Source organism: Lygodium microphyllum, chromosome 26, assembly GCF_053477565.2.
Source record: "Lygodium microphyllum isolate KBCC chromosome 26, Lygodium_microphyllum_v1.1.10, whole genome shotgun sequence".
NCBI classification, from domain to species: Eukaryota; Viridiplantae; Streptophyta; class Polypodiopsida; order Schizaeales; family Lygodiaceae; genus Lygodium; species Lygodium microphyllum.
The window spans coordinates 118,134,412-118,161,301 of record NC_141160.1 but is presented as its reverse complement, the minus strand read 5'-3'; the positions used below and the strand labels follow the sequence as shown (position 1 = coordinate 118,161,301).

Here is a 26,890-nt window from a genome sequence, read left to right as displayed (position 1 = left end):
TTGTTTTTGGGTGGCAAAAGGGTCTTGTTTAGAGCTAGACTATAATCACCTCTTAACTTGTACAAGAGAATCGGAGCATTAGTAAAGAATTTTGTGACCGGTTTGTCTTCAATGCAAGAGTTTGTGTGATGGATGATCATTGGAATAATTAGCTGCGAGAGGATACAGCTCTTTGCGTCTTAATGCGCAATTTCTGAGTTTTAGCTCATTTGATGTTTTGTAAAAATGCATACCATTCTCAGCAGTCCTGCTATTGAGACATACCTTCCCCAACATTGCCCATTTTAGGTTCTAAAGTACCAACAACAAAAAGTTTGTCAATTTGAATCAATTATAGGTACATGCATATATATAGCCAACATTTAAATATTACACATTCAATAGAGAGCCTTATTGGAGATCTTTAACTAGTGCCTAAAGAGGCCTCAATTAGCTAACTCTAGGAGGACTAATACAAACAGCTACAAGAATATTAAATTACCCTGTTGAATATTGAAGGGGTGACCTTTTTACTCATGGGAGTATCTAAAGCTCAACTCTGGGTCATTAGACAATGGAGATTCAATCGCATCGAGCTGCTGTAGGTTCCTGTCAAACTTCACCGAAGATGGGATGGACCTGCTCTTCTTCACGGCAGCTAGAGGGGGAGGAGGTGGCAAGGGGGTCTTGTAATCCACATCTGTCTTGCCCAAAGGTGCTGAATAGGCTATGGTGGCCTCAGGTTTTGGAGGTGTAGGTAGCTTGTGCAGCTCGCTTATGACCGGGGTAGATACAGGTGGGGGAGAGGGACAGGGTGAGATTTTGGGAGAAACAAATCCCCATGGAGCAGAGCTGCCAATAGGACCTGACTTGTATAGAGGGTCAACCTGCTCGTTACACACAACAAAACCACCACCTTGCATTGCTTGTCTTGTGTAGGGCTTAGATTGAGCTGCCAAGGGCCCTGACAAACTGTATCTCGGGATTGGAGATGCATCCATTTGGTTGTATGCATAATTAGACGCACGGTTTGGACCCCTGCTGGCATTGTCAGAGAAATGGTACCTCTCTGTGAAGTCACCATCCTCTTCTCCTACTAAGACTGATTGTCTCAGACCAATCTCCTGGTAAGTTTCAGTGATTGCTCCATGTGTAGTCTGTCTCTTTTCTTGAAGGCTAGCATGTTTCCTGCCCTGTCCCTGTACTTCATTTCCACGAGGCTCCAACAACTCACTTGAACATAAATCACTTCTCTTTTGCAGAGGAGCAGCCTGCCTTGTTACTGTATCGGCAGGGCTTGGGAGCGCATATCTGGTTATAGGTCTTTGTACAAGGTTCTCCAACGAGTCTTTGATGTTCATATGGTTGCTGCTAGCAGGGTACATCGATGGAGAAATAGGTGCTGACTTTGTACTAGCATGTATTTGAGGTGGAGGTGAGAGCTTTTCCCAGGCTTCATGCTGAAACCCATGACAACTCTTCATAAGCATAAGATCGATTCAGGGGACAAACACATATATCACTTCAAGGGGACCTGGAAACTTTCTTTGGTGGCATTTAACCAGAAAATAAACAAAGTTTACCTGGAATGATCTGGGACTACTAGGTAAGCTCTCCTCATCTCCATTCTCCAAAATTTCACCACCCATCTCCACATTATACACATTCGAGGGGAACTCCATATCTGCTTCACTTAACGTCGTGTCAATGTTGCGATTCAGTGAAAAGTGTCTCACAAGTGACTCAACAGCATTGAGTGAATCAAGACTTCGACCAAACAATCGAACCTGCAGAAAGAAAAGTTTAGACCAAACCTAACGAATTCCAAAATGACCTCGAAATCTTCTCCTTGTCTATACAATATACCTGTGCAGTATGGTGCCTAGCAGCCTGTGTGGCAAGGCTAAGTTCTCGTCCAAGCTTCAAAGATTGAAAGCGCAAACCAAGCGCTGTAGCATGGTCACTTAGCTCTTTTTTCATTGCTCCAAGTTGCCGATCCTTTCCCTTTGGCCTTAGTGTCCTCGTTTGGTTGTAGAGTCGCCTGTGAAAGGACGTGTTCTCTTCAGCAGTTGTCTTTTGAGCTCCAGATAATCACAGAGCTTCCAGGGTTTTTCAGCACTGTAAATTGCACCAGCACAGCTGGGCACTTGATTAAAAAAAAGGTCTTTGGTTCAACCGTCTTGAGTTCTGATAGAGACCTCTTTGCAGCAAATTACCAGATTCTTTGAAATGATTAAAAAGTAGTCTGTGGATTCAACTTTCAGAAAGTTCCCTAGATTGATAAAAAGTGACTCATGAAAAAAACCACAGACAAAGACACGCATTGCATTGAGGTGACTGAAACAAATTGTCAATTATGAGTTCTCTCATCCAAATTTGTTATCATTCACTAAAAGCAACAGCAGATGCATGGTCACAAGCTATAGAAGTGGGCTTAATAAGGTATATTGAATGTTGTTGAACTCAAGTTCAGCACAATTTTTCAAATGGGAGCAATCAAGTACGCAGTCATCTTGCACAAAATCACAAGATCTCTCAAGATAAAGGCTTAATGGAGCACAACCCCATACTAGCCCTAAAAGTGCCCATTAAGCACATAAACACTAAGGCCACTCCAGAAATGACATAGCAATAGGAAACCAAAGGGAACAGATGACATGAGCAGGAACTTCCTTTCAGGGCAGGCAGGAATCTGGGACACGTCCCAAAACTGTGGAATGTTCTTGCAGTATCAGGAACCACTCCTGTACAAGAATATTGCTAACCCATTCCCTTTGTTGGGAATAGGATGAGAGGGAAAGGACTTGGGGGAATCACTTTGCCCCTCCCGATGCAAGATGTCCTCAGGTCCATGATTCCTTCTACTTGAAAAGGATCATAAGGAATCATGAGTTCCTACACTTCACTGATGGCTTTAATGTTTGCCATCAAGCATTTTCCACAGAGCAGGGGCATCACCAAGCAGGATGTCATCCTTCTCTCACACCTGGTTATATGTGATTGCTCTGTTTTGCTGTTTGATTTTAGCTTCATGACTCAATTGTTTTTCTTCTTTGCACAAGGGGGTTGGGCTAGATGGAGCATAAGCAAGGATTGGTAATCGCGGGATGAAGTCAATGTGGAGTACCCTACCCATTGGAGAGAAGCCCGTTAATGAACATGCAAGCTATGTAGCTACATCTAACCCAAAAAGAGGAGGTGGCTTGAGGAGCATGCTGCAAAACAGAGTCTTAGCAGTCATGATCTTATTCATGCCTTTTTGTGTGTCATCTCACAACTTCTTGGTTGTGAGCCTCAATTTGAGTCACATAGTGACATTTGGAGTTCTAACAATGTCTATACAAGTTATTCTTGTCCATTCTATTCATCCAAGCCAAGCACCATGCCTCCCCTGTCAAAAGATGACGTACCAGCGAGACAATAGGGTTTGCGGGGAGGAACATGGAGTGAACTCGGCAAACATGGAGAAGAGAAGAGAAGAGAGAAAAAACTCTGATGAATGGAATGATGAAGTTCTGAATCATGGAGTGAATGTGATACAAGGGAACAAAGGTGCCGTAGCACAAGGAAGATGATGAAGACAGCCACGAACCACAAACCACAATGTCCTCATGAAGGGGTGTGAGGGTAGTGGCGAGGCTGGAGAGAAGAGGTGACGGACTGAATGAATCAGCCGTGAAGAATGAGTGAGAGAGTGGCTATAAAGAGGCACAGTCGGTCTAGGATGGCGCTCCTTTTTGGGGCTGCAAACCATAAACGCAAAACGCAAAAACGCAAAAACACAAACTGCGGGTGAAGGGTGAAGGGTTTCTCAACACCTCCTCTCAGGCCCAAAAAGGGGAACAAGAGAAGAGTGAGGTGGAGATGGAATGCTACATGTTGAAAAATGCTCATGCAGCAGGTGCCACTTGGACAATGTCCCTCGTGAGAAGATTGTTCACTTACCCAAGCGCCATAGTACAAAGATGATGAAAGCATGCAATACATAGGAGGTAGAGGATCCCTAAGATCCAAGATTTCCACCGAAAAGGGAACCTGCAGTTAAGAACAGTAGACAGAGTGAACTGGAGAACCCGAAACTCAACCTCGGGAGAGAAGCCACTAGCTCCATGCATCCATGTTGGAAGGAATACGAACGTCACCAAGTCGCGGTTGAACCTCCAAGGTCCTGATCCAGGTGGTACCTAAAGATCCTGGGTATCACTAGAAGAGATAACTGGTCGAAGACAACCACCCCAAAAAAGTAGAGCATGGGTGAAGAACTTCATGTGGAGTATGTTTCCCCTCTGAGGTGGGAGGTGGAGGGGTCCCCCGCTGAAATCGAAGAAGTAGATTGTCCCTTTGAGAGCAAAGAAATAACATCTCCCTCTGAAGTAGATAGGGAATCCAAAAACTCATGGATCACGGACTCCGAAATGTCTAATGACGAAGGAAGTGCAACCGGTCGTGTCAAAGAAGGTATCTAGGGTGCCGAAGAGCTCCCAGAGGTAGCCTCTCGAACCTGAGTGGTCGAGGGTGGGGAAGGGTGGGGCTCAGAATGAGCAAGAGGTGGGCAACAATCGTTGTCTCTCAGTGGGGCGGACTGGGTAGCCGAAGAAAAGGAAGGAGTCGAGCAGCCACTATCTCTCGAAGGAGCGGACTGATGAGGAGACGGTATCAAACAATCACTATCTCTTGATGGAGCGGACTGCAGATCCGTAGATTGTGGAAGCCACTGTACCTGAAAATAAATAGGAAAAGACTGTCGTTGGCATTGTGAGGATCTCCAGGAGGTCGTAATGCCAATCGATCCTCCATGTGCTTGAAAGGACTTAGTGCGCATCAGATGCATCTTATTGCCTTAAGCATAGTACTCTGATAGCCGATGCAGAACATTCTCTATGGCCCAAAAAGGAGAGGTGGCACAAGGAGTGCTTGGTGAAAGATGCATATACTCTGAGGGAGGAGGGGGAGGCAAAGGTCAAAGTTGGCAAGCATCGGTGGTGTGTCCGATGATGCCACAGTAGGAGCACCTAGTAGTTTGGTCATCTGTGTAAAGAAGCCATGGATACCAGTGTGCCTTGCTGAAGAAGGAAGAGGTCAGCCACCATGAACCATGAACCGCAACGTCCGCCTCAAGGACATTGTGAAGCACGAACCGCAATGTCCGCCGCAAGGGGTGGGAGAGCAATGGAAGGGCTGGAAGTGAGCTACCAATGGGAGGAGGATGCGACCAGCAGTAAGAGGTTGCAACCAATAGAAAAATGCAGGTGAGGAGAGAGAAAGACTAAAAACGGAAGCTGCGGGAGAGAGAAAACAGCAAATGCAGGCTGCAGGAGAGAGAGAGACTAATTCGCAGGAAAAACCAGTAGCAGCAGTCAATATGTTGTAATCAGCTCCGAACAGTGTGTGATAGGCTGGAAACAGGTGCCAGACTATTGTAGACAGCAATAGCCAGCTTCAACCGTGATGTCCTCCATGTTCGGGGCGTGGGCAGCAAGCTGAAATACCTGAAATCTGCAAAAACAAGATTGTTTTCTAAATGGAGAGTGATCAACAACAGTCGCTTTGCTGTAAACAGCTGCAAACTGCGGGTGGAAGGCTGGAAACAGGTGCCAAACTGTAGATGACAGCAAGGGACAGCTGAGACTGCGATGTCCTCCACGAAAGGGGCGTGGGCAGCAAGCTGAAAATACCTGAAACCTGCAAAAACGAGATTTTGATACAGCAGAAAAAGAAGAGAAGTGGATGCCAAACCCACCACCGATCTTTGCCTTCTCACTAAAGTGGAGGATCTTTGTCGCTATTTGAGCAGAGATCCAACTCTGATACCATGTCAAAAGATGACGTACCAGCGAAACAGTAGGGTTTGCAGGGAGGAATATGGAGTGAACTCGGCAAACATGGAGAAGAGAAGAGAAGAGAGAAGAAACTCTGATGAATGGAATGATGAAGTTCTGAATCATGGAGTGAATGTGATACAAGGGAACAAGGGTGCCATAGCACAAGGAAGATCATGAAGACAACCACGAACCACGAACCACAATGTCCTCCTGAAGGGGTGTGAGGGTAGTGGAGAGGCTGGAGAGAAGAGGTGACAGACTGAATGAATCAGCCGTGAAGAATGAGTGAGAGACTGGCCTATAAATAGACACAGTCAGTCTAGGATGGCACCCCTTTTTGGGGCTACAAACCCAAAACACAAAAACACAAAAACGCAAACTACGGGTGAAGGGTTTCTCAACATCCCCTATTTTTCTGGGGTGTCCAACCATTTTCCCCGTCTCCTCAGGGCTATTTTATCTAGGTTGTGTCATCCCAACTTCTTGGTTGTGAGCCTCAATTAGAGTCAAACAGGGACATTTAGAGTTCTGGCAATGTGTATACAAGTTATTTTTGTACTTCTGCTCATCCAGGCCTAGAGGCTAGCAACATGCCTCCCCTAATCTTCTGGGGTGTCCAGACTCCAACCATTTTTCCCAGGTCCTTAGGGCCATTTTATTCAGGTCATCCAGATTTAGGGTATGGGTCCAACCTTGTAAAGCAGGGTGGTGAGTTTTGCTGATCTTGCCTGTCTATGCCCCGCCAGTCGTCGAATTCTTCCTGTACGCTACCCTGGACTGCAGTCATTTCGTGCTTCTCAGCCCCACCAGTCCCCAGCTTCGCAAGCCCCCAGCCCTGCTAGTCCTCCCTAGACACTGCCCATGACTGCACTACCTGTCTCCCCTTCACGCCCTGCTACCCTGCACCCCCCTGGGACTTTTGGAGTTCTAACAATGTCTATACAAGTTTTTTCTGTCCATTATATTCATCCAGGCCTAGCACCATGCCTCCCCTATTTTCATTTTTCCCACCTCCTCAAGGCCATTTTACTCAAGTCATGTTTTTGTGTGTCATCTCACTACTACTTTTTTGAGAGTCTCGATTTGAGTCAGATAGGGACATTTGGAGTTCTGACAATGTCTATACAAGTTATTTCTGTACATTCTGCTCATCTAGGCATAGCACCATGCCTCCCCTAGTTTTCTGGGATGTCCAGACTGCACCCATTTTTTCTAGCTCCTCATGGCCATTCTATTCAGGTTGTCCAGATTGTGTATGGGTCCAACCTCATAAAGCAGGTTGGTCAGTTTTGCTGATCCTGCCTGTTTAGGCCCCACCAGTCGTCAGCCCCTTCCTGTGCACTACCCAGAACTGCAGCCGTTTCTTGCTTCTCATGCCCGCCAGTCCCCAGCTTTGCCCACTCCCAGCCCCGCCAGTCCTCCCTAGACACTGCCCAGGACTGTGCCACCCGTCCCCCCTTCACACCCTGCTGCCCATTTGAAGTTCTGACAATGTCTATACAAGTTATTTCTGTACATTCGGTTCATCCAGGCCTAGCATCATGCCTCCCCTAATTTTCTGGGGTGTCCAGACTCCAACCATTTTTTCTAGCTCCTCATGGCCATTCTATTCAGGTCGTCCAGATTTAGTGTATGGGTCCAACCTCATAAAGCAAGTTCGCCAGTTTTGCTGATCCTGCCTGTTTAGGCCCCACCAATCATCAGCCCCTTCTTGTGCACTGCCCAGGACTGCAGCCGTTTCTCGCTTCTCATGCCTGCCGGTCCCCCAGCCCCGCCAGTCCTCCCTAGACACTGCCTAGGACTGTGACACCTGTTCCCCCTTCATGCCCTGCTGCCCTGCACCCCCCCTGTTGAGAAACCCTTCACCCGCAGTTTTGCATACTGCGTTTTGCGTTTAGGGTGTCGCATTTTGCGTTTAGGGCTTCCCAATGGACAGCCCCAAAAAGGGGCTAGGTGCCCACAGTGGGGCGCCACCCTAGACAGCCGGTGCCCTCTCTCTCCGAGCGTCACCCTAGACAGACTCTTGCCTATTTATAGGCTGCCTCTGTCACTCATTCTTTACGGCTAATTCATTCAGTCCATCACCTCTTCTCTCCAGCCTCTCCATTACCCTCACACCCCTTCAAGAGGACACTACAGTTCGTGGTTCGTGGCTATCTTCATCATCTTCCTTGTGCTACGACACCCTTGTTCCCTTGTATCACATTCACTCCATGATTCAGATCTTCATCATTCCATTCATCAGAGTTTCTTCTCTCTTCTCTTCTCTTCTCAATGTTTACCGAGTTCACTCCGTGTTCCTCCCCGCAAACCCTACTGTCTGGTTGGTACATCATCTTTTGACATGGTATCAGCATTGGATCTGCTCAAACAATGGCAAAGATCCTCCACTCCAATGAAGGCAAAGACAGGTGGCGGGTTCGGCATCCACTTCTCTTCTTCTTCCGTGCATCAACACCCTAACTGGCGGCTGCTCCCTCCTGCGTTTGCTGTTTTCCAGCCTGCATTCAGGGCTGCTATTGCTGCCTCCACTTCCCCTTTGCTGTGTTTTATTATTAGCAGCTCTTCTGCTGCACCTGGCGATATTCTAGCACCTACTCCCTGCTGCTGGTGGCTCAATCAGACTGTTGGTGGCTCCTTCTTGCTAGTGGCTCAGCCAGACTGCTGGCAGCTATTCTCTACAACCCAACAGCTCCACCATACTGTTGTACCCTACGTGTTTCTATTGGTTGCAACCGCTTACTACTGGTAGCATCCTCCTCCCACTGGCAGTTCACTTCCAGCCCTTCCACTACCCTCCCACCCCTTGAGGCGTACGTTGCGGTTCATGCTTTGCATTGCCCTCACACCCCGTGCTTGCCGACTTCGACCTTTGCTCCCCCCCCCCCCCCCCCCCCAGTATACGCGTCTCCCACGTAGCACTTCCTGTGCCACCTCTCCTTTCTGGGCCACAAAGATCATTCTGCATCGGCAATCAGAGTAATATACTCAAGGCAATAAGACACATCCAATGTGCATTAAGTCCTTCCGAGCACATGGAGGATCGATTGGCGCTACGACCTCCTAGAGATCGTCGCAATGCCAGTGGCAATCTTCTCCCACCTATTTTTGAGTACAGTGGCTACCACGGCTTGCGGTTCTGCAATCGGCTCCATCGAGAGAGAATGATTTTTTGATACCATCTCCTCGTAAGTCCACTCCTTCGAAAGATAGTGGCTGCTCAACTCCTTCCTCTTCTTCAGCTTCCCGGTCCACTCCATTGAGAAGCAACGACTTTTTTCCACTCATTGCTCAGTTTGAGCCCCACCCTTCACCCTCGCCTACTCAAGTTCGAGAGGCCGCCACCTCTGGGAGTTTTTAGCTACCCCACATACCTTCTTCGGCACGACAGGCGGCACTTTCGGAGTCCGTGATCCATGAGTTTTTGGATTCCCTATCTACCTCAGAGAGGGATTCAAAGGGGGATAATCTTTCTTTGCCCTCCGACGGGGCATCTATATCTACTGCGACTTCAGAGGGGGTTCCTATTCCTCCAGGTTCAAAGGGGGTTCCCACACATCGCTCAATCCTTCGCACACTATTGCAAAGGCCTTTTACCTTCTTCTACCCTTGGCTCTATCTAAAGAAAACCACCTTCTTTACAAAAAGTAGGGTTTGTGATGCTATTGACAAACTCAACGAGGGCAAGGCACAAGATCACAATGGACTAGTAGCCAAGCACATGATTCATGCAGAGCCATGCGCCTATCCTTAAGTCAAGGGATCCCACTTATGCTCCATTCTTGAGAAAGAATTGAGCAGGTGGATGGAGATGGGGTCTTAGAGCACAGGGACATGCTAGCTTTAGAAGAGGCTTCTCTACATTAAATCACATCCTCACAATCATAGCAATCATTGAGGGCAAAGCTCATGGCCAACAACTATTGCTTTGTGGATTTCTGCAAAGTCTTTCATGCTCTATTGAGAGATCGGTTGATACACAAACTACATGTTATGGGAGTGCCTAAGGAGCTGAGTTGAGGGATTCTCGCACTATCAGAGGGTTGTTGGCAGAGTGTAAACACCAAAGGACCACTCAACACCTATTCACTCCACCCTTGGGATGAAGCAAGGATGTCCCCCTCTCTCCAACACTATTTGGCCTATACATTGATGGAATTGCTAATGACATATCTCAGGAAGAAGATAGAAGAGCCCACTAGCTGGCACTTGGTACCTCTCCTATTATATGCAGACGATATTGTAATGATAGCCCACTCTCCACAGGGACTACACAGACATTTAGATGCACTACACTCTTATGCATAAGACAGTGGGCTTTCAATGAACCTTGATAAAACCAAGGTGATGGTGTTTAACACTACACCGCAATGGGTCAAGAGATGAGCACCTAAACTCACATATGGGCAAGAGTTGAAGTATGTGGATTCCTATATATATTTGGAAGTGTTATTTGCAAGACCCACTTTCTTTATGAGAGAGGCAGTAGATACTTGACTGACCCGAGGATATGCAGCACTAGTTGGCTTGGAGAGGATGTGCTCACAAGTTCAGTTTCAAGAACCCCACACTAAGATGTAGCTCTTTGATACACTAGTCACATCCACATTACTCTATAGAGTATAGCTACAGGGGCTAGTCTTGATCACCGCAACCAATCATATCGCACATATGATGGCTAGAGGTCAATGGAGAGGCAAGTTGTATCCATGATTTTCAAGATCATCAGATGCAAGGCCTCAATACCACATAAGATTTATCAAAGCTGAGCTAGCGGCCACACTGATTGTAGTAGAGACCCTTACCGATCAGTCACATATTTACATAGCCTATGGAATCTACCCAGACATAGATATGCATGAATGGCTCTTGAGTCCTCTCGATAGCTTGCTAGAAAGGATGACACTTCATGTTGGTATGCACAGACGTTACTTTGGTTTGAATTACATGAGTTTAGCATGGACAGCAAGCCCCCTACACCTCCATGATTTTATATCAATTAGAGCTCTTTATTTATTAGCTAGAGTTCTCCTTATAGCTTTTAATTTTTTTGTATTGTTTACTGCACTTGCATTTATTATTGTTTTCAAATAGTTATACCATCATACAAATGATTGTAACTCATGGTCTCATAGCTCATTTTGGCCTTTCACAAACATTATTTTTTTTAGGATGACCAAGCTCCATGAGCAGTTCCACACCATACTTGGAACGCATATGAATTGTACCCAGCCTATATACCATTTTGTATCTACTCAATTTGTTTATCATAGCATTAGATGGTAGCTTTACTGGGACCTGGAAAGTTTCCTAGACATTTTGTATGTAACGTTTTGGTCTCATAGGCCAACTTGGCCCTTCGTAGACGTTAATACAATTCTCTCTCTCTCTCTCTCTCTCTCTCTCTCTCTCTCTCTCTCTCTCTCTCTCTCTCTCTCTCTCTCTATGGGACACACCTATAGGCCTACGCAAGAGAGCCCAAGATAAAGAAGTGAGTGCCTATGGGACACACCTATCGGCTTTGGGAAGTGCATATAGACTAGCCATCTTTAATGGTCTGCCACAATGGCCAAGTTCAAACAATTTGACATGTTGGAATCACAAAGGAGGGGCAAGTATTGTGGACTACTTGATAGGCTCACCAACATTGATACCAGACATCCAAAACTTTAAGGCATCTAAGAGACCAATCAGCATAGTAGCAGATTATGCTATTTCGGCATTCATACTGCCACAATGGCCAAGATTTGACAATTTGACATGTCGGAATCACAAAGGAGGGGCAAGTACTCTGAACTACTTGATGGGCTCACCAGCATTGATACCAGACATCCAAAACTTTAAGGTATCTAAGAGACCAATCAGCATAGTCGCAAATCATGCTATTTTGGCATTCATGCTCTCTTATGGACATATGAAACATGAAACATCATGCCTCCCTAAACATCCCAAATACTACTTTATAGAAGACACCTCACATATCTACAGTGGTTCCAATTTACATACATTGGACTTGATCAAATCGTTGGAAGAATGTACAAGGGATTTAGCAAAGGCCATACATGGATCAGCCATGTACGCATTCCCACACACCTTGCCCCGATGTAGACCCACACGCTCTAGTGCTCCCCAAAATAGTTGCTATGATGATGAGTGTAGAGTACCCAAGCTTGATTACAGAGAGTAGTGGAGCTAGGCACTCAAACACATCATCAAGCAAAGGCGTTCTTCAAATGCCTTGTCCGGAAGAAGAAACAAGACTACTTAGCGAAAGCACAAGTAGAGATATATCAACTATTTTTGGAACAAGATAGCAAGAGTTCATGAAAGATGTTTCATGAAAGGCAGTCCCCCCATATAGATTACATCACTATATGCTTGGCTTGACTATGGGAGACAGTTGTATGACTTGCTAGGACAGCCACCTATGCAGCCCCCAAAGGCCTGTAGGCCAACATAGTGGTCTTTCTTCACCTGGAAAATGGTTAGGGATGTGATTTATAGATTACAAAATGGGAGGGCACAGGATGAGGATGGACTAGTGGTAGAACATTTCTCACATGCTTGTAACATGCTAGCACCCAGACTAACACATATGTTCAATAGAGTAGTATGTGAAGGCTTCCCTATGAGTTGGTTAGACAATACTATAATTCTACTATTTAAGAGTGGTGATCCCCTGATCCCTAGCAACTATAGGACTATCATGATTGGTCATACTTTGGCCAAGATATATGGATCTATATTGGAGCATGAACTCGGTGAGTGGGCTGAAATGCAAGGCAAGAGAGCACAAGGACAGACAGGTTTTAGATGAGGATATACCACGCTAGACCATATTCTCACACTAAGAGACATTATTGAGGAGGGTCGAGCCTGAAACAAGAGGATCTATTGTTGCTTTGTCGACTTTCGCAAAGCTTTTGATACAATAACTCATACATGTATCACGCAAAGATTACAAGATATTGGAGTACCAGAGGGTATACAACAGGGTATCTATGCATTATATGAGATAGTGACAGGTCATGTACGGGCACCTGGGGAGCTATCAGAGAGGATTGACAGTGCCATAGGAGTGAAACAAGGATGTCCACTTTCCCCCAGATTGTTTGGTCTATACATAGATGAAGTGTCTAATTACATTGACCGAGGAGCCAGCCTAGTAAGGGTACTACTTTGTGTCTCTCTGATGATGGTTTCATTGTTTGGCCAGATTATATGGACACCCATCTCTCCCATAATATACGGGATGCTATCGGACGGATTCGCACCTCCTCACATAGGCTTCAGATGGAGACAGGCAGATGAACAAATACCCTAGTAGAGGATAGGACTTGCCAACTTTGTGGTTGAGATCCCGATACAAAGGATCACTACATATACAGATGTACAGTATACTAGGACATACCCATACGGTACCACTGCCTCTTCTGTGATGGTTTTGGACCCCTCATCACGTCATGGAGTACAAGGACCAAAGATGCCTAGGTCTTTTTCTCCTAGAGCTCTAGAGGCTCCACACAACGCTATTGCAAGACAAGAGGCCAACTCATCCAGAGGGACCCACACAAAGAGCAGTGATAGACTTTTCTGGCAGACCCAACCCTATCGACACTACTAGCTTGGCAAAGACAGAGCCATCCCGGTAGACACCTTACATGCCACGTCATGGAGTCACATTGGATAGAGCAATTTCCCTTTGTCGAGCACGACCCCGTCTACCAAGACCACGTCCAAGGAGGCCACACCACAGTTGGATCAGAGCCATTATCACAAGACACTGAAGGCTCACCACCAAGCATATCAATGAAGCAACTAGGGACCGCATCATAGCTAAGATCATGTGCAAACCTTGAGATCAGCTATAGCCTATAGTCTCCACTACATTATTGTACATAGTTCTATTAGATCTTGTTCTCCTTTTCTTTTCTTTTCTTTTCTACCAATGGGACAACACTACACGTGGTTCAACCCTAGTATAGTCCCATTGTATAGTTATTCTTAGCATGGTTTCATAGGCCACCCACTTATTTTTAATGTTATCTTTACCTTACTAATGAGATGACATTAGACATGGATGTACTCTAGATTTTGTCTCATAGGCCACATTGGCCTTATGTGGACATTAATCTCTCTCTCTCTCTCTCTCTCTCTCTCTCTCTCTGTGAGGCCACGTCAGCTAGACACACGCGATACGAAAGGTCGTTTTCGTTCGACAACTCCACATCAAGTTGCGATCCCATTCCGCCGATAGCGCCTACTAGCCAGCCATCGGCCCTGCCGTTAGATCCCTCGCCATGCCGCAACCCCTCGTCACCTGCACCACCTCAGCCCTTCGTTGCTTGCTTTATCTGCACCACCCAACGCCACCCTCTTCCGCCATCCATTAGCTCCCCACCCACCACCTCTACAGCCCCCAGTTCCCTGCTACCGTCTCCTAGTCCCACAATTCCTCCTATTGCAAACAGTAAACCTGTCATGAAATGATTGTTCCTCACATACACTAAAATAGTTATCCTCTATTCTGAACTCTGAATCGAGCTCCCCCACAGGCCCAACACAACAAGATGGAGTTTGCCCCCAAAATGGAGAAGGTCCAGATAGAGCAGATGATTACCAATGCCATCAACAAAGTCAAGAAAGAGTATGACAACGGACTGAGCATAATGAACAGGCAGCTGAACAATAAGATTAAAAAGCTGGAATTGAAGATAGAAGCCCAAGATGGGGAGATTCAATCACTTAGGCAGCTACTGACTGACATTCAGCTCAAGCCCCAAGCTAGAGGAAGGAGAAATTCAACCTAGCATCACCGAGGAGCTCACCCACATCAAAGAGGAAGTACAACAACTCCAAAAAAAGGAGGAGGAGACGACGAAGGAGGTTGTTTCTTGGACAAAGATGCTCAAGAAAACCCAACAGCAAGTAGAGGAGACGGAGCAATGGATTCAAATTGCAAAGAAGGGGAAACACCTAGCACACACACCTACAACAACCATACTCAATGACACACTGTAGGAGGAACTAAAAAGGAAAATGAGAGCACTCCATGTTCGGGTGACGGGGCTGAAGATGCATGAAAAAGTGGACGAGGACACCAAGGTGCTATACACGTTAATGAATATTAAGAAAGACACGCATGTATCCGCTTGGAGAGTGGGCAAGAAAAGCACAGAAGGGGAGAGCTCAAAAGAGCGTGCACTCATTCTCTACTTCCCCACCATGGAGGCTAGGAGAGACTTCCTAGCTCAACGCCGTACATTGAAGGGGACCGGTGTGTTTTTGGGTGATGATCTCACACCAACCCAACTAGCCCACATGAGGGAGTGCATGCTAAAAATTAAGGCAGCCAAGGAGGAGGGAAAACTCGCCTTCTACAGAGGAGGGAGAGTGATAGTCATGGAAAGGCGCCACAAATGACGGTGTGAGACCTATGGGACCAACCTTGCAGTGGCAGTTTGGAACTGTAATGGAGCCCTCTGATTGGATGTGGGAGCTTTTGAGGAGACATTCAGAGGGAGAGATATAGAGTTCTACTCAGAGACACATTAGGGACCACATACTACACTTCCACGGGTGACAGGCTATAGGTGGGAGTCAGCTTGCAAGAAGGAGATACGCACAGACCACAGTAATCGTGAGTCGGGAGGAGTGGCAGTGTTATTCAAGGAGGAGCTACAGCGGATGATCCAGGTAGTCCGCAGAGATGAGCAGGCCAGATACATGTGGGTGAGAGTGTGTGGTGAGGAACGCACTTTGTATGTTGCCATATGCTATTTCCCCCCTATGATGTCTTGAATCGCCCCACCCAAGGGGCAATCACCATATGTGGCTTTGGATAAGGATATTTGGGAGTTCTCGAAGAAGGGAGAGGTTATCTTACTAGGAGACTTTAATGCTAGGACAGCCTCCAATCAGGTGTCTTTCTTTGATGCATCTGAGGAGATGCTACAAGAGCAGAATGTGTCAGAGCTACAGCTGGAGAGGACATCTCAAGATATGGGGGGAAGTCACTGAATATGGGAGATACCTTGTGGAGATGGGCACAGTACACAGGTTGGCCATTCTCAATGGCATGGCTAGATACCCCCTATCCGACGCCTTTACATGTTATTCTCACCGACACGGTACTAGCATAGTAGACTATGTTCTTGCCCCACCAATGCTGATATCTCACATCCAGGACCTCTCAATATCCCCACGCCTTCTCGGAGTCGCAATGGATCATGCCTACCTATCATTCACCATCGACCTCCAATTCACTGACATGCAGACCCATCGTGCAGCCCACTAACACCCGAGATAACTCTTTTCTAGAGAGACAGAGGATATCTATGAGGCGGAGATCCTTAGATTGTTACATGATGCAAACCCCGACGTTCCATTACAGGAGATGACTCAGCAGTTAAGTGAGGCCCTACAAATCGCTGCAGGTGTAGCCTTCCCACACTCACAACCCACACAGAGAGTCTCCACCGGGGTGACACCTCGGAACAGATGGTATGATGATGAGTGCCGTGAGACCAGAGCATGACTACAGAGAGAGATAGCACTGGGGTCCACTACCCACAAACAGGCACAGATACTCTTTAGACGCGTCACACGGTGGAACAAGAGATTATTCTTGGCCCAACTGGAGCGAGACCTATATCAGTTATTCTTGAGCCAAGACTCTAGAGAGGCTTGGAGGCTTTTTAGAGAGCATTGCCCGACCACACCTATTACGTCCACCGCTGTATGGGAGGAGTATGCAGCTAGTCTTTATATTGTGGAGGGTCAGCCACCTCTTCCTAACCCACTTGAGCCTTGTCCAGAGACCACCACTTTCTTTACAGAAAGTAGGGTCCAAGAGGCCATTGACAAACTTAGCAGAGGAAAGGCACAAGATCATGATGGATTAGTAGCCGAGTACTTGATCCATGCTAGAGATTTGGTGGCAGCATTCCTAGCTTATATGTTTAACAGAGCCATGTGTGAAGGCCTACCAGAAAGCTGGAGCACGAACACTATCGTGCCTATCCTCAAGTCAGGGGACCCTACTCTATCCAGTAACTATCGCACTATCATGGTTGGGCATACATTGGTTAAGTTATATGCTTCCATCCTTGAGCATGAGTTAAGCAGGTGGGCAGAGATGTGGGGTCTTAGAGCACAGGGACAAGCTCGCTTTAGGAGAGGCTTCTCCACATTGGATCACATCCTCACACTCAGAGCGATCATTGAGGAGGGAAGGGCCCATGGCCGACGGACCTACTGCTGCTTTATGGACTACCGCAAAGCATTTGACATAGTACTGAGGGACAGACTGATACATAGATTGCATGCCATGGGAGTACCGAAAGAGCTCAGTTGGGGTATTTTGGCACTGTATGAGAGAGTTGTGGACAGAGTCCGAACATCTGAGGGCATTTCGGCACCTATTTACTCCATTGGGGTGAAGTAGGGATGCCCCCTCTCTCCGACATTATTTGGCATGTACATTGATGGGATTGCTGATTATATTTAACAGGAAGGAGATAGAAGAGCTCCACTAGCTGGCACTTGGATACCTCTCCTAGTGTATGCAGATGACATTGTATTGATAGCTGACTCTCCAGAGGGTCTACAGAGACACTTGGATGCATTACACTCCTATACTTTGGACAATGGGCTTTCAATGAATCTTGGTAAAACCAAGGTGATGGTATTTAATACTACACCACAATGGTCCGAAGATCAGCACCTAAATTCACATATGGATCTGAGGAGCTGGAGTATGTGGATTCTTATACATACCTGGGAGTCTTATTCACAGGGCCCACCTTTTCTATGTGAGAGGCAGCAAGCACTAGACTCACTCACAGATACACAGCACTAGGTGATTTGGAGCGGATATGCTCACAGGTGCAATTTCAAGAACCCCGCGCCAAGCTATGGCTCTTTGATACATTGGTCACATCCACACTACTTTATGGAGTACAGATATGGGGGCCCATTCTTGACCACTGTAGCAGATCAAGGTGCACTTATGATAGATGGAGGTCGATGGAGAAACCCCTAGTGTCCGTGATATCTAGGATGATCAGATGTAAGGCCTCAATGCCACATGAGATCATTAGAGCCGAGCTAGCAACTACACCGATTGTGGTAGAGGCCCTCACCCGATTGGTCACATGCATACATAGCCTATGGGACTTACCCAGGTACACATATGCACGGTTGGCCCTTGAGTCCTCCGGGCAACTTGCCAGAGAGGGTGATACTTCATGTTGGTATGCATAGATGTCGGCCTGGTTTGAGCTGCATGGCTTTAGCATGGACAAGTTACCCCCCTTCCAATACTCCCTTGATGCACCATCTCTTGATCTGAGCAAGTTAGAGATTCACAAGATCATCAAGATGGATCTTACCCAGTTGGATATCAAGCGGACATGGGTGATGCCAGGGCAAGAGCTAGGGCCAAAGATGGCTTTCTACCGCGAGCATTTCCTTCATACTACAGATGATGGATTTATTGTTCGCCCAAGATACATGGACACCCACCTTTCCCATGGGATCAGATGTACTATTGGGCAATTGCGTACCTCCTCACATCAGCTAGAGATTGAGACTGGCAAATATAGATCCATCCCACCAGAGGAGCGCATATGCCAAATATGCCAATTGGAGCCAAAAACAGAGGAGTATCATATCTACCGCTGCCCAGCGTATTATGAGGTTCGTGGTCGTTTCCACTATATCTTTAGAGACGGATTTGAACCACTATCCAAAGTCACGGATTTTACCAATCAGCAATGCCTTGGCCTCTTTCTTCTTGACATACGATGGCTTCGTGACATGCGCCTTAGGAGTACAACTGCTCCAGGACACCGAGGCCCTTCACAGAGGCTCACAGACTTCTTTGCAAAGGAGACTCAAAAGACTTCAATACAGTTACAGCCACAGTCCACACGAGAGCCTCTCTCACCGCCACAGTCCACACACAGACAAGGAGTACTGATTGATCGAGCATTCAGCTTAGCCGATCTAGACGTCCTAGGCCTCGACACACACACCAACGACACCTTCATAGGCGGATACATGGGATTATTGCTTGAGCTAGAGCTAGGCCCTCCATACCCACATGAGATTGTACCATTTGGAGCTCATTGTTACTAAATAGAGCTCTATGTTTTACACATAGCCATAGTTACTTTCCTTTCTTATTTTGCTTTGTGCTACATATTTTGCCTAGACAGTTGTACCATCATACACATGATTGTAACTCATGGTCTCATAGATCATTTTGGCCTTTTGTAGACGTTATTATATCATTTCATTTCTCTCACACCATACTTGGAACACATGAACTGTAACCAACCTATATACCACCTTGTACCTACCCAATTAGTTTATCATAGCATTAGATGGTAGCTTTACTGGGACCTGGAAAGTTTCCTAGACATTTTGAATGTAACATTTTGGTCTCATAGGCCACCTTGGCCTTTCATAGACATTAATATGACTTTCTTTCTTCTTTCTCTCTCTCTCTATGTATACATACATTATGTATGTATGTATGTATGTATGTATGTATGTGTAGGAGCATTCTTCCTAATGCCGATAGCATGGAGGATGTTCTTGATAATGGAAAGACCGATAGCTACTACTCATCTCTCTTTTTTTCCGTAATAGGTAATTGTATTAATTACAAAAAGGTACAAGATTACAAGATGCAAGATGGCTCTAGACCATCAAGCATAAATCAAATACAACAAACTCAACGGATACTCTAAGACATCACAATCCAAGTGCAAAGGAATTAGACACACTAGAGTGGAGCAAAAGAAACTGCAGCATGCCAAGAAAGTAAATCCTATCTAGGTAGAATATCTGCCAACCCAATCAAGTCAAGCTGCCAATGAAGAAGTCCTTTCAAGCAGACTATATGATTCTGCGCTCCTAAAAAGCATCAAAGATGAAGGTATTCCTCATAGTCCATAAATGCCAACAACCCTAGAAACATAAGAAATGAAAGAGCATTTCCATATCGGCCTGCACAAGATCCACAAACTTGGAATGCCCAAAGACCCAATCTTTTGAAAACATCGATAGCCCAACCACACGAAACCAAATGGCCAATAGTAGTGATCAAACCTTTCGTGCCACCAGGTAAGTAAGGAATCGATGGCAGGGAGTTTCTACAAATGTCTAACAAAAGAAGTAGCAACCATTGAAAATCCTCCTCTTGGAGAGTGTAGAGGCAAGAGGAAGAGCACCAATCAACATTCGTCAAATGAAGACCTTGGATTGGAAAGGCGTTTTGTTAAGCCAACCTCTCATTACCATAGATTTCCACCACAAATGACCTTTCCGAAGACCCCAGTGGTGTTGCCCTTCTAGGCAAGCCAGTCCTTATAACATATAAGCAAATGGTATATCTCATTGGCTGAAGCCCCGCCCAAATGTAGTCAATCATTATACATCCAATCCTGCCAAGGGGCCTCTTGGTCCAAAGAGGGGAGAGGTAGCACGGCCCGCAAAGAGGTCGAGATGGTGTCCCACAAATTTTGATAGTCTCAAGGAACACAAAAGTAGCATCAAACTGATCTGAAAGACATGACAGCCCCACTTGCATGCAGAAGGGCATCAGCAACAGTGACCACTCCCAAGCACGCCATCCTATTCAACATCGGCCTTTGTTCCTGCTTGCTTATCAAGTGAGAAGCCTCGAAATAGCCACCACTTCAGCTCTTAGAGAGTTTACTATCTCTCGATTCAGAGGTGGGTGTCAAGAAGATTTAACAAGGACCAATTTTCAAGAGTGGACCAGATGATTCAAAAGCATGGAAGACTTAAGATGAAAAGGTTGTTTAGCATTAACCACGTACCACCATGAGGCAAAAATACTAGTTTCCCATGCTTAATACCTTGAGTCTCAAGGAAGAACCTCACAATCAAGGATCAAGGCTGCTTACCCTTACACAAAGCCTAGAACAGTGACCAAAGGAGAGCAATCATATGTGTCTCCAAGTCCAAAACAAACCCACCACCCATTCTTTTGAGAGTGCAAACATGGTGCCAAGAAATCAAAGATATATCCATCCCTGTAGAGTCTTTTTTCCAAAGCAAGAACCAAATGGGTTGAGTAATTTCCCGTAATTTAGACTTTGACCAAGGGAGCAAGGGAAGGTAATATGAAACCATCCGTACCATGATTGTATGAGCAATTTTCAATCTTACATGGAAAGGCCAAGCTTGTGATTTCCAACACACAAACTTATCCATAATGCCCAGGGAGATCTAATCCATTAGTACTTTAGGCAAAACTTGCACCCCCCAAGGATAGCCCAGATGCCTGAAAGCATAGCCTTTAAGCACCACCTTGCTAGCCAAGGCCTAAAGATCACTGTCAATCCAACTGATAAGGGCCAACTTAGATACATTAATGTGAAGTCCCGAGGCAAGGGCAAATACGTGGCCATTGCTCTTCGTATATTATCAAGATCAGCCTTGAGAAACATGAAAGTGTCATCCGCAAAGCTTGCCTACCAACCAATTGTTCCTGTGAAGGGAGAGAGAGTCTAACCACGTCACCATTAGCCGCTAGGCAAGACAACATCATCAGAATGGGATGAGTGGCTGGGGCAAAGAACAAAAGATATTTGTGCAATCTATTAGCTAAGACTTTGGTAAAAATCTTATACACAAAGCCCATCAAAGAAATCAATCGCCAATGCTTGAAGGCTGAGGGGAACAACACTTTCAAGATCAGTTCAATGAGACCCTCCTTCCAAGAGAGTGTCATGTGTCCAATCATCCAAACCTGCTGGCATAAGGCTATCAAATGTGCGCCTAAATGAGTTACAGAGGTCTCAAAGAACTCGTCAGTGATACCATTTTGCCTGCAGCTCGTCTTTAGGCAAATGCAACAGAACATCCATCGCCTCATCTTGTGTAATGTCCATATCCAAACTATTAGCAACATCTGGTGGGACTTCATCTTTAACCAAGTCACAAAACAAGGAGCAAGCCACCCTGACTGTATGAGAAACACAGGATTGTGATCCAAGCAAGTCCATGAAATAGGTCGAGCACATTTGTACAATTGCTTGAGGATCTATGGTCATTTCACCTTCAGAGTTGCTCAAGTGGATCACATTTTCCCTAGCAAAGGAAGTGTGCAATCCCCGATAAAATTTATGCAACTAACAATGATTGTCCTACTCTCCCTCTGACAAGGCAGCAAGTTTAGCCTACTGATATGATCTCTTTTGCAAAATATCCACAAGTTGTGTCAATCTTGTAGAGATAGGAAGTAAAAGGGGATCTTGCAGCAAATCCATCAAAATAGAGTGTGTCAAAGCTAAGAGTTGCTTGGCAGCTTGCAACCTTTAGCCTCTATAGGTTAGCATGATGTATTCCATATTGTCTAGCAACCGTCTACACATTGCATATCAACTGATCAAGGGAAGCTACCCCTTGAGATGAAAGACCCAATGAAAATTGATGTAGCAACTATTGCATATAGCCATTAAATATCTCATGATGGAGAAATGTTGAGTTGAAATACAAATGCAGCTTGCTCGAAAGGGCTCCAAAGGGATGCATAGGATGCATACGCATCTCAAGCCCACAGGGAAGTGATCAAAGAGAACATAGCCTTGCAAAACCCTGATTTCCAATATCTCTAGCAAAAAGGAATCATCATGCATAACGTACAGCCAATCCATGCAGCTCCACATTTCCAAGTGTTCCATCAAATGGAAGGTGTAGCTGTGGTCCAAGGGAGATAACCAAGACCATAGATCCTATTTCAACACTGTTGAAGCAAAGACGTTCCAGTCCTAGCATTCACGGCCATCCATGAGCCCATGTCTAAAAGTCAAATGAGATAGATCAACACACATATTGAAAGCACCCATAATAAGTCCACGTCTTCCAAGGGAAATACACTTTCACCTAGTGCCATAACTTGCAATGACCAAAAACATCATTAGGTGCATACAGGCCCACCAACCATAGCACTTGCCCATCATAAGTAATTTCCACAACTATGAATTTGCCTAATACATCTCTCTTAATCACTAGTGGCTGGAATTTCTCCCAAACAATTAGTAGCATACCGGAATCTAAGGATTAGTAGCTACCAATGTCTCCAGTACACCGTCGTCAAAAAAGTCTCCCAACATTGCAAAAGGATTAGGCCTCTAAGGATCAGGCCATGAAGAAGGGTTGATCTACACAGTGGGACGTAGAACCTGGATATTTGAGATCACACAAAGTGAACACCCGACCATCAACATCAAAGCCAACGAGGCTGATGGATCACAAGGGAGTTGCTGTTGTTGCGGATCATTGGGGGGCTATGGCTCCTTGGGAGCAGTAGAGACTGAAGCAAACGGCAAATCTCGACAACGTGAATAAGTGCGAGGAGGATCCGGTGATGAAGGGTCACCATGTGCTATAGGCATAGAAGAATCCTTAGCTTTCCCTTTGGTGTGGCTGCTGGCTTCCATCCATCCTTGTGTCTCTAGATCTGAGGGAGGAGCCAATGGTTTTGGTTTTGGTTTAGACTGGCTAGGGTCAATAATCTATCGCTCAACAAGACAAGGGTGCAATTAGCTCTTTAGGTTGTACCTTGGGTGTTAGGTCATGAGACAGGCACAACAAGAACAACCGGAACAATAGTAGGGAGGGGGGCAGGCTTCACGTTGTGAGACAAGCACCCATGTGCAAGCTTACAAGGTGGCTTCCTGTGCAAACGGCGCACTCACCCAAGGGAACTCCAAGGCGATGAAGCAACTACAGATTAGCATCAAGCGATAGGTCACAACAAACTCCCATAGTCAAGCGACAGGGCACAATAGTCTCCCGCAAGTAAAAACCCTGGATAATAGGGTTATTAGCAGTCTAGTCAACTCATGTGTGAGTGTGAGTTATGCTTAATATTACTGGGTAATTTAGGCATTTTATAGTGGTCATTTTAGTGATTATTTAGGCATTTATTGCTGACCGACCAACTGCCATGTTTGACATATTTTGGGCCTATTTATTCAGTGGCTCCTCCTTTCATTCAATCACCATCATTCTTGGAATGGTATTCCTATTGGAGAGAGGAGCCAATGCCGGTGCCCAGGCAGCCAATTACTTACTATTGTACACATCATTCTCGTGTTTGTTATATGGATTCCATTTCTCGAGCACATCTCTGAGTTCTCTTCCTTTGCAATATTCTTTTGTTCTTTTGTCTTTTCAGCAGTTTATTTCAGCACTTGTCTATGCTTCCATTGCAGAACCACTTCTGACATGGTATCAGATTGCAGGACCTAGGTTCTTGCTGTGATTTTTCTATTGATTACAGGTCTTTCTTTCCCCTATTAATCAGGCTTGCGTTTTTCAGACCAGCAACCTGCATTTTCAGCCTGCACCTGGATTTCAGCCTGCAATCGTCAGTTTGCTGCATTCAATGCTCCACCAGCTTGCGTTTTTGGTTTTCTGCCCCTAACAGTGGCTGAGCAATTGTTTATACAAGCCGTTTTTGCTGTTTTTGGTAGTTTTTCTTCATTTTGCAGCAGTTGGTCTTCGTTTTTCATCAGATTTCTGGTTACACTACATGTTAACTCTCATTTTGTGAAGTCTTTGCTATTGGTTTGGCTGTATTCCCTCTCCATATACCCTCTATCCTCTATCTTCTCTTCTTCTCCTCTCTAGATGGCTCCTCCATGCACTTCTACAGATGATAAGATACATGGACCTAACTATCTTACATGGAGTGTTGGATGAAAGCTTGGTTTGTGTAGAAGCGGCATTGTATGTGGAGCTATTCCTCAGCCTTAGCGTCATTTTCCTCTTCCCGAAGATTTTGATGAGGACAACCATGAGGAACCTGTGCTTACATGGGATTTGGACGATGCACGTGCGTATTCTGCACTACTTCAGTGTATTTCTAAAGAAGTTCTACCGACGGTTACCTCTTGTAGGACATCACCAAACATATAGTCAAAGCTTTAGATGTTGTACGAGACACCTTTCCCAATTGCATGCTGTGACCCTTTATGGACAGCTTCAGCAAATGAAGTTTGAGTCCAAGGACACCATTCAATCATTTTTGCTCCGTGTTACACAAGTACAGGACCAGCTTCGACACATGCAATCTGCCCTCCCAGAGATGCATCTAGTGGGCACCGAAGTTTGAAGGAGTGGCGAATGCTTTGAGGGCACAGACATCCTCTACACCTGTGAGCTTACACATATGTCGTCGATGCTACTTGAGCATGAGACATCTTTGCATTTACAGGGAAGGCTCTCATCTCATTATGGTGGTTCTAGTGAGACCTTTACAACTTCAGAGAGGGGTAATAGGAAGAAGAAGTCGAAGACCCAGTGTTATCACTATGGAAAGAAGGGTCACTTGCAAAAGGACTACAAGGAGTTAGCAGCCTCACGGAAGAAGAAGAAGCGGGATGCGGTCTCCTTCGACGCGTCATCCTCTTCCTCAGACTCCGACTTCAATTCTCTAGCCAAGAAGTCCAACTTCAAACTACGGGAAGGGCTTGATTGCCCCTTCCTCAACTGCTTTCTAGTCCAGGTGATGCAATCATCCCTCACAACTCTCCAGTGCCAGAGAGGGAGTGTGAAAGGGTGGTGAGATGGGGCAATCAAGCCTCATCTATATAGGTATACAGGTGCACAAGTTCAAGAGAGGGACGTTCCTGATACATCGACTGAAGTCCAACAAGTTCAAATCCTGGAGTTGGGATTGACATCCAAGTTCATGATGAATTGTTTCTTTGACGACGAGCGGGATTGGCTCCTAATCTTGAGCTCACATGAGGGGACACTTTGGCAGTCTTGGCCAAAGGCGGGGAATCCATGGTCACATATGTTTAGAGGCATTTTTGACAGGATGGTCTTGTATGCTACTACAAGACATTGTTGACAGACACAGAGATTTGTTATGATTCTTCTCTATTTTTGGAGCTGGTACAATCAACATTGACCTTAGGTTCTCTCCGAGGCACCTTGGTGGTGGCTTGATCACCCACTACTTCGGTATCCATGGTTCTACTCTAGTGGTTCTTTGTTGTATATGATTATCACTGTATCATTGTATTGTATCAAATCACCCATGATCTGAGAGAGAGTGCTAGCAGTCTAGTCAGCTCATGCGTGAGTTTGGGCTATGCTTGATATTACTGGGTAATTTAGGCATTTTATAATGGCCATTTTAGTGATTATTTAGGCATTTATTGCTGACCGACCAGCTGCCATATTTGCCATATTTTGGGCCTATTTATCTAGTGGCTCCTCCTCCTCTCATTCAGTCACCATCATTCTTCAAGTGGTCTTCCAATTGAAGAGAGGAGCCAGTGCCGGTGCCCAAGCAGCTAGTGACTCACTGTTGTACGCGTCATTCTTATGTTTGGTATATGGATTCCATTTCCCGAGCACATCTCTGAGTTTCTCTTCCTTTGCAGTATTATTTTGTTCTTTTGTTCTTTTGTTCTTTTGTCTTGTGTTCAGCAATTCATTTCAGCACTTGTCTATGCTTCCATTGCTACACCACTTCTGACAAGGGGTCAAGCGGGACTCTCTCTCTCTCTCTCTCTCTCTCTCTCTCTCTCTCTCTCTAATGGTGGGAGGTGATCCATGCGTAATCCATGTAATTGTAGCCATGCCTCTATTCGGGCATACGAGTACTCAGAATCCCCCTGTAATGCTAGCTATCTAGATGACACTAGTGCGAGTTGGGAGAATCTCTATCTCCGCAAGGTCCAAAGCCTATGCAAGAAAGTCCCTGTTTGGAAGAGAGCCTTTGTCTAGAGGTGGTGCTCCCATCTCTGCTCTGATAATCTCATGTGGTATAGAGGGCTTACTTCGAACCATCCATGAAATCATTAGTACTAGGGGTCTCTCCATCTGCTCCTACCCCTCATATATCTCCTTTTCCTTGGGTAGTGGCTGATCATGTGTGGCTCTCCTCATGTGGTAGAGGCTCGATCCCCATATGGGGGCCCCATATAGAAGTGCTGGTTTGAGCCAAGTGTTGAAGAGCCAGAGCCTTGTTGGAGGCTCCTGAAACTGTATGTGTGTGCACTGGCTCTCTATTGCCCCTACAGCCCCAT

At 45.7% G+C, this 26,890-nt stretch overlaps 1 protein-coding gene and 1 pseudogene across 2 annotated transcripts in view; one reads left to right on the top strand and one right to left on the bottom strand.

Annotated features, from left to right (window-relative positions):
* Positions 1-208: 208 nt before the first annotated feature.
* LOC148013740 (uncharacterized protein At2g33490-like) overlaps positions 209-26,890 on the bottom strand; it is a 47,370-nt gene continuing 20,688 nt past the window's right edge. The window contains exons 7-9 of one of the 2 annotated variants that reach the window (XM_087668040.1): positions 1,846-2,020; positions 1,563-1,766; positions 209-1,439 (exon numbers count right to left, since the gene is read on the bottom strand). In XM_087668040.1, coding sequence (XP_087524166.1) covers positions 510-1,439; positions 1,563-1,766; positions 1,846-2,020 — 1,309 coding nt within the window. In that variant the 3' untranslated portion in view covers positions 209-509. The remainder of the gene's footprint in view (positions 1,440-1,562; positions 1,767-1,845; positions 2,021-26,890) is intronic. The other variant, XM_087668041.1, reaches the window with a different exon arrangement.
* LOC148013741 (uncharacterized) lies at positions 15,357-17,661 on the top strand (annotated as a pseudogene).